Source organism: Populus euphratica, unplaced genomic scaffold, assembly GCF_000495115.2.
Source record: "Populus euphratica unplaced genomic scaffold, PopEup_1.0 scaffold325.1, whole genome shotgun sequence".
In the NCBI taxonomy this organism is placed as follows: domain Eukaryota; kingdom Viridiplantae; phylum Streptophyta; class Magnoliopsida; order Malpighiales; family Salicaceae; genus Populus; species Populus euphratica.
Window position 1 is genome coordinate 67980 of NW_011500213.1, and position 14826 is coordinate 82805.

General features: G+C 30.3%; 1 protein-coding gene across 1 annotated transcript; it reads right to left on the reverse strand.

Annotated features, from left to right (window-relative positions):
- Positions 1–639: 639 nt before the first annotated feature.
- On the reverse strand, positions 640–6475 carry LOC105112151 (Tetratricopeptide repeat (TPR)-like superfamily protein). The gene is made up of 7 exons (XM_011007747.1): positions 6258–6475; positions 5373–5685; positions 4500–4790; positions 3283–3531; positions 2527–2651; positions 1842–1940; positions 640–1423 (listed from the first exon to the last, which is right to left on the reverse strand). Exons 1-7 carry the CDS (start codon positions 6311–6313, stop codon positions 763–765), a joined length of 1794 nt encoding a protein of 597 aa, XP_011006049.1. The 5' UTR covers positions 6314–6475; the 3' UTR covers positions 640–762.
- Between the last annotated feature and the right edge of the window lie 8351 nt (positions 6476–14826).

Consider the following 14826-nt stretch of genomic DNA (forward strand, 5'->3'; position numbering starts at 1 on the left):
CTAAAAAAAAAAAGAGAATGAAAAAAAAACCCCTCCTTCACAGTTCATATAAACCATAAAGGAGGAGATAGGAAATTTAACTTTTACTTTAAATCAATATCTAATTTTTTTTTCATAAAAAAAATAAAAAATAAAAATCAGTAAACATGGAATATGGCCGTCTTTTTGTGTAATTCAGATGCTGTTCTTTTATTGATAGAAAATCTTCAAAACACTGATTATTTTTACAAAAGATTTGTTTGATGGCATGGTGTTACATGGTGCTGTGCGGTCACCAGACATTACACAAACCAGTACCCAGTAAAAATATCAACTTTGTGCCTCCCTCAGCTCATCCACGGCAGCTTCAAGCGTTTCTGTGACATATTCTTCAACTTGCAATCCCTTCTAAGGTTTTGACAACTGGTATCCTAAACGCAAACTAACCTGTAGAGAGATGGGACGTCATGGTTCCATTAACAAGAATAAAAACAGCAAATTCAAGTGTTGAAGGAAACTTCCAAGTATTTTGGGCTCTATCAGAAAGAATTCCCTTCCCACCCTACACGGTTGAAGTTCTCTCATACACTATTATATATATTTGTAATAAAAAAGAAAAAGATTTGATAAGAATAATTCTCTCATACACTATTATATATATTTGTAATAAAAAAGAAAAAGATTTGATAAGAATAAAATACACAAAAAAATTGATTTGCCATGAAGCAACTCTAGCTGATTATGTTACCTAAACATATTTCACAGCCGAAAACTGTCCACGAATTACAAATCAATGACAGTAAGAGCATGTAGTGCTTCCAAGTTATGTTGATTATCCCCATCAAGAAATATCAAGTCTTCGCACTCTTTACTGCATGAAACTGTCTTCGCTGTATCATCCACTCCATCACAATCATCCTCGTCATCATTCTTGTCAGCTTCATCATAGTCATCCTCATCATCTGTTTCATCATCACTGCCATCCTCATCTGCAAACCTAGAAGCCCCGTTAATGATTTGTATACCACAATCATCTGGATATCCTACAAGTTGACTGGCTTCCTTTAGTTCATCCTGTGTCTTGGCCAGAGATAGAAGAATGTTCTGTGCCTTCTGGTCAGGAGGGACCCCATGATGCTCCATTTCCTTGTACCAAATAACAGCACTGCCAAAATCCTTGTTCTTACCATATGCGTCCATTATTGTAGTGAGAATTGTCTGGTTTGCTTTGATACAGTTTAACTGCATTTCTTCATATATTTCCATCATCTTTTCAAGATTATTTACCTTGGCATGCCCTTTGATCAGTGCCCCATAAGTGACGACATTGGGTTTAAGACCATCCTGTCTCAGTCTTTTGAAGAAATTTTCAGCACCCTCCATATCAGAAGCATTCACATATGCTGATAACATCGTTGTATAAGAGCAAAGATCTGGGGTGCATCTGCATTACATATAGACAGATGTATGCCATCTTCAATAAAAAGTTGGACCAACATACAACTTGCACAAACAGAAGTACTTGCAATACGTGCAGCTGGACTCACTTTCTATAATCTGTTTGTATATGCATGTGATTGGTCTATTACAGTGATTAAACTTGTAGAGTGGTATCCTTATGGGCCAAAATATATGAATGTAACCTTGAAATTTGTGGCTGTATTTCAAAATACTCAAAGTGTGGACATATGGGATACATAAAAGAAAAGAGAATACGGTATGCCACCCCAAGATCAATTGATATGTTATGTAGGCCCTGTTTGTTTATAAACAAACATACACGTAGATTGCTTAAACAGAACTCCACCAGTAACATCATATTGAGAAATGAACTATGTTTGTTTCAGATTGGAAAAACTTACCTGTCTCTTCTCATGCTCTTGAACACCACCCGAGCTTGCTCCACCATTCCGGAGATAGCAAATGCATCGAGCAAGATGTTATAAGCTTTGTGGCTTGGCCTACAAGATAGCACAACAGTATGGTAACTCCCACAATTAACAATATGCTATTAAATTTACAGCATTATCTAGCTGATGAACAATGAGCTCCAGACTTGTCTTGTCGCACAGTAAGCAGAAAAATCTGAAACAGAAATATGAAAACTTAAAAAAACTTCAATCTAAAACATGATGCTGACAAAAGGTTTATCCCGCATACAACAAGATGTGTTGGACTAATGGAAGGTCTTTTCATCAGTTTTTCTTCCTGGTCGGAGTTCACTAGATGATAGTTAATGCTTGTGTTAGATTGGCTCATATCTAATGTTTAAGGGAAAGTTTCACCTAATGCAACACATCTTCAACCTGTGTAAACCATAAGTGCTTGAAAACTTCTATGAATCATGTTGAAAACTTGACTAATAATGAGAAGTCTTTTTCAAGGACTTGAGTTTCTTGAATTTATTTTTGATAATTATGTACATGCAATTGTGAATGCATTTTGGCAGGAGAAGGGGGGATTAACACAATTATCACGATAGAACTCAAACCATGCGCTAACTGTCTAACATCATTACAGAAAATAAAACTTGTAGTTTCTACTCACCTGACACCAGCATCCAGCATCTCTTCAAAAACAGCTAAAGCTTCTTCTTCCCTTCGAGCTCTCCCATAAGCTTTAATGAGCAATGCGTAGCTCACAACATCAGGTCGAAGGCCAGATCTTTGCATCTAGAATTATGCAATTTACTTCAAAATCTGGTAAGTTTATTACAACAGGATAATAAAAGGAAAGACAAAATGGAATACTGAATAATAGATAAATCAAACCCTTAATCACCACAGAAACCTTATAAGACTATCTGGGCATGTCTAAAAAGTTGGGTAGTAGCATCCATGCACAACCAATTAAGTTCTTCACTCAAATGCATGGTAAAATATTCATCACAACCATCTTGATGTATGATTCAGAAACAATTTTCATCCATTCCCTCACATGTACCACATATCTTATTACATCCTGATATTAAAAAAAAAAAAAAACAATTAGCACTTCCAAAGTTCTGCATCCCAGAAAAATTCCCTCAGACCGATTGAAAATGACCAACTGTCTTGGCCTCAGGAAGAAGGCCACTAGCAAGCATGCATATTACATTTGAAGTCTAAAGAAACCCCCCTTTTTTTTCCTGTTAACTTCTATACTAGCATACCAAAAGATTGTTCACCCTCTCGCTACTGAACAGTGTCTCAAGAGTATTGGTAACATTGGATGTAATTGAATATTGACTTGCATAGTCAAAATGTCTCTTTTTTCTGAATCCAAGAATATGAAATATAGATTAGATAATTCCTCGAATATTACCTGGTCATAGATCTTCGAAACCTCCTTATAATTAGTTTCAAATGACATTAGACTGTTATAAGTAACAGTGGATTGTGGAACTCCTCGCTCAGCCATCAGCGCAAATACTTTACGAGCCTTTTCATAATTCCCAGCCTTTTTCTGCATATATATCATCATATGGAACATTTTTTGATCTGGTTCCAAAGGTGATTTTTCTTTATTGAGAAGAGTCTCAAAAACTTCTTCAGCTTCCTTAAATTTGTTTCCCTGGAGTAAAATCCCAAAGAAAATCACTAAACTGAAAGATGTATCAAACAAAAGCATCCACTTTGTGATTGAAGGCCCATGAAAAGGATAACCCAAGGAAAACAATTACGGATAGTAGCATGTCCAGTCATTTGCATCCCATATACCTTAACCAAAAAACCCGAAGGTACTCTACCTTAAATGGGTAATAATCTGACGAGATGTAAAAAAGACAGTTACTCCAAGAAAAGTGCTTTCATTGAATTACATATAAATCCATATAAAATCCCACATTTACAATCATGAAAAGCGATGCAGAAAACCTCCAGCTGGTTCTACATGCATAGACACACAAATCACAGTCGATATCTATGTAGAATTCATAGTATTTCACTAAGGGTCCATTTGAATGAGTTTTTCCTATATTTGCTTGAGATCACTACACATTGAAACCTCTGAAACAGATACATAAATCAAGCATGCACTCATTCACACGCACATAAAACTTGTCTTTTCCTTGAATTTGATGTGAATGTGATGACATGGAACCTCTGAAACATAGTGGTATGGACACTCATTCACACAGTACACCCATAAGCAAAACATAACTTTCACATTTTAATCCTACTTTAAGCTGCAGACTAAATTTTAATAGCAAATGTGAAACAATAAATGCAAGTTTTTGAGACTTCTAAAACGTGAAATGGTGATGGTCAAACTCTCTTTAGTTCTGCGCCTATTTCATGATTCAAAGGTTCCAACCATGCCAGGGAGAAATTAAATACTTCAGCTGTCAACCTAGCCCAAATTTCTAGGGGCATTGCAATTTCCTTTGTCATTGTCTCATAAGATAGGTACATAGCTTAGTATTTTAATGAGTTCATTAGAATATGGATCACAAAATCTGAGTTTGAAATCAAACTCACAAATAAGTCAAGTAAAAACACAACTGCAAACAAAGATGAGGTGTTTTTAGAAAGGTACGCTACCTCAACAAATGTTTTTAGTATTATTTGATACGTCAAAGCGGAGGGCTCAGGGCCTGAGGTCTGCATCCTCCGAAAGATGGCTTCAGCATTGTTATATCGGCCTCCTCTTCCATATGCCTCCATAAGTGCAGTGTGTGATACAACATTTGGCACATAACCATTCCCATTCATAGATCTCAAAACCATTTCAGCCCCATTGAAATCCCCTAGCTTTCCATAAGCAGTGATAAGCATAAGGAAATCCATTTCGTTGAAGTCCCACCAATGCTGTGACTGAAGCCATTCTAAAATCTAGCAGATAAAGTAGATTAGCATGCAAAACACAGTCAAACATCCAAATCATAGAAACACTATCAGGAATGAGTTTGGGACAGCTACTTAATTTTTTTGTCATAGAAAAGGAGAAATTAAATCAATGAGCCACCTCTTATATATCCCTGTTCCTAAAAGAAAAAAAATGCTACCTAATAGACACAAGGTTCCTTAAAACCAAAATGCTGACACCCTAGGTTTGATAAACAAGCATAACCATATTTTTCCTTCTGAAATAATAGAACAGTCGAGATGATCAATTGAAACAATACATAGGCTACGTCTTTAAGAACCAGTCGTTCTCATACATCCCAATCTTTATGAGAGGGATTTTTCAATCCATCATATGATATGAATACAATCTATTATCCTCAGGAAGTGATTGAGCACTAAACCCTGAAAGGTACTGTAACCCAGTCACAACTCCTTGTGCTTAGATTCATAATCTGAAATTCACTCTATAAATGGTCAAAATCTTTTAACTTTTCCTCTCTTGAGTTTATACTGCTCATAATTATCTCAACAATTGACACAAAAAGCACTAGCTCCTTTATTGCATACCTCACTAACAAGATCCCATTTCTTTAGCTGCTTAAACCTAACTAATGTGCCCAAAACCAGGTCTCTAGGAAGACCATCTTTCTTGATTCTCTCCCTTCTAAGCACAGAAACTGCAGAACCTGTATCCTCGATTTGCTTCATCAGTCTCCTCCAATTCTTCTGATCAGCCTCATCGGACGCATCTTTAAATACTTCCACTTTCCTTCTCTTTTGCAAAAACTTTCTAGGAGACAACATACCCATAGACACTACTTCCAATCTTCGATGGATTTTAATGTTTGCGATGAAAGGATTAGCATGCATTTTTGGCTGGCTGAAACATAAAGCAATATACAAGCACTGTTATCTCTCTACTATCAAAACAAACCTCGAAAAAATAGACCCAACAGGTGCTTTTCATGTTTGAAAAAAAAAAATTTCTGTAGCCCAGTTTCTTTAGAAATAACAAACAAAGAAGCACCACTCAGCTCAGAAATTATTTTAAGCAATAGAATTCGTTGATGCAACTAACAAGAAGCAACCCAATAGCATATAAGGAGACACCATTTGCAATGACAAACACACAAATCATCACATGACCGGACCACGATATGGCTTGTGATAAGATGCAGAATAATCTGATTCCCACTTCAAAAATGCTACTTTTGAGGTAAAACTTTGTTTATTTTCAGTGGAAAGAAACATTCACAAGCTAAGAATTCAAAAAATTCAAACTTTTCACTCATTTCTTTATAAACCACCTGAAAATTGAACGACCACTTTCTTTCTGCGTTAAATCCATAAGGGTCAGTTTCACAAAAAAAAAATAAAATCTTTCTTTCTTGCCAAAGATAAGATAGAAGGACACAAAACTGAGGTAGGGAGAGAGGGAGAAGGAGAACAGACCTCCAATTACTAGAAGAAGCAGAGATACAGGGCCTAAGAGATAGGGCTGGGGCCATTTCTTCTATGCAAAAATATCTAATGCCAAGCCAGCTGGGTACTTGCTCGGCTCTTCTTCTTCTTCTATCTTTCCACTCTACCTATGAATTATCTTTATGCAGGGTGCCGAGTAGTGTATTTGCAAGCGCTTCTTGACTGTTTTCTTTCCGATAATTCTCCTTAATTTTCGTTTCTTCTATTTATAATTAAAGATATTAAATCCGGCTAAGTCAACAAATCAATAATTTAATTGGAGTTTAATGGATATCAAGATAATATATAAGAATTTTTTTATAATTATTTTACTAAATAAATAAGAGTTAGGGTACATGCCGTATCAAACTCGACTTAAAATCTATAAAAACCCTGAAATATATATTTATATTATATAAATATATTTATAGAATATTTAAACTTTTTTAATATATTATAATATAGATATCTTATTATCTTATTGTATAATATTATCATCATTTAATATACATATTCATACTTTAAATAAATAAATAAATTATTTTATTTTTTATTAAATAATAAATAATAAATATTTATATAAATACTCAAACCTCAATAGATAGTTTATAAATATCTAAATTTTTTATCCTATAAAAATAAATATATATGATATAAATATTAAAAAATTTAACCCTTGAGTTAAATTGTCATCCCAAAAGTTATCTAATCAATATATTTTAATATTTTTAAAACAAAATTATTTTATAAAAAAATATAAATTTTAAATTAAATTTTTATCAAAGACATGAGTTACATGAGTTGACTCGTTGAGTCTACAGATCATTTCAAAATTGACTTTATTTATATCTCACTCAGGTTAGAGATTATTAGGTTAGTTGGATCTTGAATTAATTTGTAAAGTCAAGCTAAGCTTAATATGTGTTTATAGTAATTAACATATTTTTTTTCCTTTTCTTTCTATAATGATAATACATTGATATTAAAACTTACTAGTATTTTACAAATTTAGACCTAATGAAAGATGACTAGTGAACCAATTTTAGGTAAATTTATTTTTATGTGTATGTCTGTGTGTATAACTTAAATAAATAACCCATAATAATAATAGTAAAGTTAAATTATCATCCCATAGATATTCAATCAATTCTAGATTCTTAGATAAATCTTTTATATCCATTACATTAAATCTTGGGAGAATTTCTGAAATTCGCTCTATAATAAATATATCTTACAATATAAACTCATCATGAAAATCAACCTTTGATATTCGTAGCACTAGTTTCCAAAATATTAATTATACTATAAATATACTCAAACCATTATATACAAATAGTAACCAACTTTCTCTATCAACCTCTAAACATTCTTATCTGTAACCAAAAACATCTAAAATGAATTGAATATTCTTGAAATATATTTTATTATAAACAAAAACTATTATAATAATGAATTTTATAATATCTATAACTTTGAAAATAGATCTTAGTTCTTTAAAAAATTCAAAAAAGAAAGATATGAAATATAAAAATATTTTTATAATTTTGTTACATTACATAAAATTCAAAATTTGTTTTTTAATTGGTTCAGATCATTTTAGATCATTTTATGTATTTGAATAAAATATTATTTTTTAATTGGTTCAGATCATTTTATGTATTTGAATAAAATATTCCATATTTATTTGCAAAGCATGTATATCCTTTAACATGTAAAAATAAAACCTATGTTTCAAAACTTACTAGTGATATTTTTATTGAGTCTGAATATCTACTCTTAAAAAACCTTAAAATCCTTTATAATAGTTAGATTGTAGATGTTATCCCTTGCAAAAACTCAGGTGAAGACATCACTACAAACACAAAACATGTTATCCAACAAAATAACTTCACCACTAACAACCTTAATACCATATGAAAACAACTGTCCAAAATAAAGAAATAAATCCAAAAGACTATTGTTTATCCAGTTGAAACTATAAAACCTTTAGACTAGAAGTTAAAAAACTCAGTATCAAACCATACCAAATTACAAGAACTAGCCAAACTCAATTCCAAAACAATAGAAATGACTTTTTTAAAGTCATTAAAGATCACCTTAACCACCTTGAAGTTTCGCCCTCCACTTTGATCATTGTTGACTCCCCCGCAAGTCAGTAATTATCCTTAAATCTCCACAAGTCACATAAACATTATTCAGAATTACAAAACATAGACCACTAATAAAGAAGCCTTTTAGGAAGAAACTCCTAAAATTAATAAACTTCTTGAGAGAAATCTTACTCCTAAAACAATCATTGCTCCTAATATATCCCTCAATAATGAACTAATTGTTATAAACCAACATCGATTCAATACATCTTCCCTCTATGAATAGAACATAGATTGAATGTCCAAATATAATATCCTAAGCACCTTATAATAAATGACCATAGTTGTCAATGCCTACAAAATCCAAATTGAAACTTCAAATAAAGTTATAGTCGAACTCTTTATAACTGGTTTTGCTGGCCAATTAAACGGATGATGAAATTATCATCTTGCTGAAACCCAACAACTTAAAATCCTTTACTCCATCCAAATGACTAAAGACCAAATATATATACTTAACTTTTATAGAAACACTATCCAAGATGCAGTTTCAACCCTCATTTTAACTATTTTTTTATATTTTATAGGAGATCCTTTCCATTTTAAAGACAAAAATATTGAACTTTTTTCCATATTAGATACGAAAGACTCAATGACTTCTAATGATATAAAAATACTTTTTTCACTCATGTCATGCTTCAAGAAGATTTAAACCAACCCTTCTAAGAAGAAAAATTCCTTATTGGTTTGCCGACCATCCTAGAAGAAAGAGTTAAGAACAAAATCAAAGACATTTTTATCTCCAAAAACTCCCTTATGATCAGGTAACATATGGTGAGCTTGTCGATTTTACCTAAAAAAGGATTTTAATACTTATCAAAACTTTAAAATTAAAAAACACCTGAAGTGGGAAATAAGAAGAGCTACACTAGAACTAGGAAGTTGACACGACTAAAAGATTGATGCCTTCTCCCAAGTGTAGGAGTGTCAAAGTAATAAATAACCCGACAAGACCGGGGTCGAACCATAGGGAGGTTAATTGTACAAATTATAAATAACAATAATACAATAACAATAACAATAACAACAACAACAACAATAATAATAGTAGTAGTAGTAGTAGTAGAAGAAGAAGATGATGATGAGAACTTTGAGATGGAATATTGATGTAAGGATTAAACAATGATAATAACAAATGTCAAGGTTAGAGGTTCCACTAATGGTATGTCAAACAAGTATAGTATAAACTCTTATTATTCAATTGGAAACCACACACAAAGGAGGTTCCAATCAGATTATAGATTGTTAACATGATTACATTAGCCATCTTATTCAATTAATGCTAATACTCGTAAATCTCGTCAAGCATTCATGATTATAACTTATGTTAACAACAAATCAAGTTCCTTTCATAGCTCAGGTGTCGGTTATACCATACAGTATGGGCTATGAAAGTGCCAAGCATTTGTTGTACCAAGTGTTATACAACATAAATCAAGATTAATCATTTAACAAGCAAAGTATTAAAGAGTAAACAAGATAACAAATATAAAACATGTTAGTATCAAACATTAAAGTCCATATTAAGTTTACACTATACTTATTCTTACACCATTAGTGTAACCTTTTCACCTTGACATAACTAACTTAGCTAGACATAATGAAAGAAAGCAAAATAGATAAACAAAATAAGAACATAAAAGTTAACTAAGTAAAGGAAAGGAAATGAAAGGCATAAACTTAATATTAATGAAAACAAAGCATAAAAAATACAAAGAGAGAAAGGAAGAGCATGATCTTGATCTGGAAATCAAGATGCCTAAATGCATGGCAAATGCCTCCTTTTATAGGCCAAAAATGGGAACTATTGATTTGATGACTAATTGATAAGTGGGTGACCAACTTTTGACTTGGTGACAATCCTTATCTTCTCTTGTCTGCCCAAAACGTCATTGATAACGTCAAAACTGGAGCCAGTTGCAAACATGAAAGTTGTAGGCAATTGTCTCAGATTTCTTGTGTAAACATTTCAGCTTATTTGGACTTCTAGAACTCTAGATATGGCCAAAATACCGAACAGTGCTCGGGCTGGAAGATAGATTCGGGCTTCTTTGTTGTTTGCAATAATTTGAACTTGAAATGATCTTTTTAGATCCTGGGCTCCATATGAAAGTTACAGGCATTTCCATCCATATAAAGTAGACCTAAATCTGAGATCTATAGCTCCAGATATGACCCAATTACCGAACAGTGTTCCGGTTTGGATTGCACCGACATCTCTTCTCTAAGTTTGACCATCTCTTTATCCATGCAATTTAAGTTCTTCAACTCATCAATCAATCCTTTCATTTATGTGATAGGCCTGCATTAAAAATAGACATTTACCACAAATTATAGGTATCTTATATTATTAGATACATTATTATAAAACATATTTTAGTTAAGGAGTTATTGATACTTCAAGTGCAAAATGATAATATAAAACCATGATAAAAATGCACTTTTAAGTACTAATCACACCCCCCAACCAGCTTATTACTAGTCCCTAGTAGTTTTTGTCAACAATTTGACATATCCTTACCAAAGTCAACTTGTGGTGGTTCACGCTCCAAATCTACTATCTCAAAACCTAACAAACCACTTAATAGAAGATCAACTCATAAACACAAAAAATGTTTTTATACTAAATATTAGTCCTATTATAAAAAGATAATTACTAAACCTATAAAACCTTTTTAGTCAAAACAAAAACTCAAACCTAAAATTGACCTTAAAAACATTACTTGTTACGATTGAGATAAAAAAGAGAGAGTCATACCTCTAAATTTTATTGAATTAATACAAAGTTACATGAACTACAATTAAAAGAATAAGGCATCCACTATATCCAAAATATTTTGGTTGAAACATCTAAGACTAAATCTAGCATGTCAGACATTTTTGAAGAACTCTTCCTAATAAATGAGTTAGCAATATTTAGTACTGACTTAGACATATCAAACCATAACACTTCAAAACAAATAAATGTCTTAACCTAAGATGAAAAATTTATTCTTAAAGCTATCAAAAGACTTAATAATCTTTAATTTCAACAAAAACTATATGGAAAAACTTATAAGTTCTTTTAGTAAGCTAGAGGCATTATAATTTGTTCAAAGATAGTCATTATTATCATCAATCAGAAAGAAATAACTATGACCTTACCAAAATTTTCAATAAAAAAATCTAAATATGTTGCTACTATCTCAAATCTATAATCTAAAATTAAAACCCTTAAAACTGAACTACAAAACCTCAAACAAGCCCAATAAAAACACTATGCTAGTTTACAACACTTTTTTTTTCTTACTAAGTTAAAAAGTCAGTCTGCTTCTTAACCAAAATTAGAAGACTAAACCCTGGAGAATTATATATTAGATCATACATTGTCAAATAGTAAGCACGTTCCTGAAGATTTTTTAAATGTTTTAACTCATATTACTTTAAAAAAAATATTATAAAAATTACAATAATCTTTTCAAATGATTTTAAAATAGATATTATTGCATTGTTTGATACAGATGAAGATTTGAATTGTATTAAAGAAGAAATAGTTCCAAAATAATTTTTACAAAGTATTTTTAAAATAAATGTATAACAAATAATACAAAACTAGTTATTGAATACAAAACTCAAGTATAAGTTTTTAATGATGAGTTTTATCTAATTTTTTTTTATTGTTATTAATGATATTAATCACATTGTTATTCTTGGCACTTCGTTTATTGACATGATTATTCCTTACAAAACTGATTATGGAAGTATTATTTCAAAAATCAATGGTTTGAAACTTATTTTTTCTTTTTTAGAAAAGCCAAAGACTAGGAATTTAAATCTAAACAAGGCATGTGTTATTCATACTCGTCATATGAATACATTGATTCAAGGAAAGCAATATCATCTCGTGTATTTTAGACAATATGTCTTTTTACAAAAAAAATAAACAGCAGTTACAAAATCCTATTTTACAAAAAAAAAATTAGAATTTCAAAGAAAGATAAAAAAAATAGGTTACAAAATCCTATTTTACAAAAAAAAGAATTTTAGAATTTCAAAGAAAGATAAAAAAAATATTTTTTATTTATTTATCAAATGCCTTTTAAAAGAGAGAGCATGTTGTTGATCTTCCTTATGATGATAATTTTGATGGGAAAAAAATTCCTACAAAAACATGACCTATTCAAGCAAATGTTGAATTAGAACAACATTGTCGACTCGAAATCAAATATTTAGAGTCTAAAGGTCTTATATAAAAATTAAGCTCACTTTGGTTGTATGTAGCAATTTATGTTAACAAAAATTCCAAAATTGAACATTTGAATTAAAAACCTTAGCTTGTTATAAATTATAAATATTTGAACAAAGCTTTAAATTGAATTAGATTTTCAATCCTAAACAAAAAATATTTTTTTTATAAAAATTACATTCTACATTTATATTTTCAAAGTTTGATATGAAATTAGGATTTTAACAAATTAAAATTCATCCAAAAAATCATTACAAAACTGCATTTACAATCCTATTTGATCAATATAAGTGGAATGTCATGCCATTTGGATTAAAAAATGCTCCCTTTGAATATAAAAAAAATAAATCATAAATGATATTTTCAATGCATATTCAAAATTTTACATAATATACATTGATGATATTCTTATATTTTCAAATTCAATAGAATAACATTTCAAACATTTACAGATATTCTTTTATGTTGAAAAGAAAAATGGTTTAGTTGTTTTTTAAAAAGAATTAATCTTTTACAAACTAGTATTTATTTTCTTGGTCATTATATCTTCCAATGAACAATTATACCTATTAAGAGATTCCTTACATTTGCTACTAAATTTCCCAACAAAATTCTAGAAAAAAAACCCAATTACAAAGGTTTTTAGAAAGTCTTAATTATGTTCTAAACTTTTATCCTAATGTGAGTAGAATAGAAAAACTCTTTCATTATAGGTTGAGAAGGAACCTTATTCCATGGTCTGATGAATATAGTAGAATTGTTAAACAAATTAAAAAACTGATTTACAAAATTCTTTGTTTATACATTGTCAATCTCTTAGCTCCTAAAATAATTTAGACAAATGTTTCTAAATTAAGTTATAAGAGTATTCTTAAACAAATACAAAAAAACAAAGAAGAAATTCTTCAATTTACATATATACTTTGTAATGATTGTCAAAAGAACTATTTTACTATCGAAAAAGAATTTCTTTCCATTGTGTTATACATTACAAAGTCTCAAAGTAATTTATTATATATAAAAAAAATTTACATGTCAATTGCAAATATGCTAAAGAAATTTTACAAAAAGATGGTCAAAAAAAAAATTTACATGTCAATTGCAAATCTGCTAAAGAAATTTTACAAAAAGATGGTCAAAATATTGCTTCAAAACAAAAAAAATTTCCCAAAGACAAGTTATATTAAATATTTTTTTTATTTTGATATAGAATATATAAAAGGAGATATAAATTTCATTTCTGATTTCCTAACTAGATAATTCATCCAAAATATGTCCTAATTTCTTCCAAATCCAAATCCAGAGATAAAGTCTAAATCTTTAAAATCTCAAGATCACAAAACCTTATAAACCCCTTTCTGCAACCATTTCTTCTACAAAACCAATTAAATCCTAGTATGAAGCAGTAATTAAAGATAAGGAAGCATAACGCGTTTTACATATACAAAATTGGGTAAAATCCATATCCAATTCGTTATAATTGCTTTTACGTTGCAAACTATTAGTCATAAATCATCATTGGAAAAAAAAAAAAAAAACCTTCTTAGGTAGGTAAAACTTTTGAACCAATTTCCAAAACATAGGCAAGTTCTTTCTCATAAAAACCCTCATTTTATTTTAATTCAAATTCTCCATTTGAATTATTTCAAAAGCTTTAAAAAAAATCTGATTATATTAAAAAACTAAATTTTCAAAATATTTTAACTATTAAAAATAAATTTTTCCACTCTGATCCTTCCATTATAGTTACAAAAGTTTTCTCTCTAAACTAGTATTTAAAACTTTAGGATTTATCCAGACCCTTGTCCTATTATATGATAATACTTAATATCATAACTTACACCAAATTCAAACATTTCAAGCTACAACAAAATTATTTTCAATATGCCTATTTGATTAGTACTTAAAAGTGCATTTTTATCAAGGTTTTATATCATCATTTTGCACTTGAAGTATCAATAACTCCTTAACTAAAACATGTTTTATAAGAATGTATCTAATAATATAAGATACCTATAATTTATGGTAAATGTCTATTTTTAATGCAGGCCTATCACATAAATGAAAGGATTGATTGATGAATTTAAGAATTGAAATTGAAAGGACAAAGAGAGATGTCTAAACTCCGAAAAGAGATGTCGGTGCAATCCATACCGGAACACTATTCGGTAATTGGCTCATATCT

What these genes read in the sequence shown, in the direction of transcription:
- LOC105112151 (XM_011007747.1), bottom strand. Translation starts at nt 6,313, where the DNA reads ATGGCCCCAGCCCTATCTCTTAGGCCCTGTATCTCTGCTTCTTCTAGT. An exon ending in TACTAAAAACATTTGTTGAG is followed by an intron (nt 3,532 to 4,499) that starts GTAGCGTACCTT and finishes ATTTTACTCCAG; the next exon opens with GGAAACAAATTTAAGGAAGC. An exon ending in AAGAGCATGAGAAGAGACAG is followed by an intron (nt 1,424 to 1,841) that starts GTAAGTTTTTCC and finishes TATGTAATGCAG; the next exon opens with ATGCACCCCAGATCTTTGCT.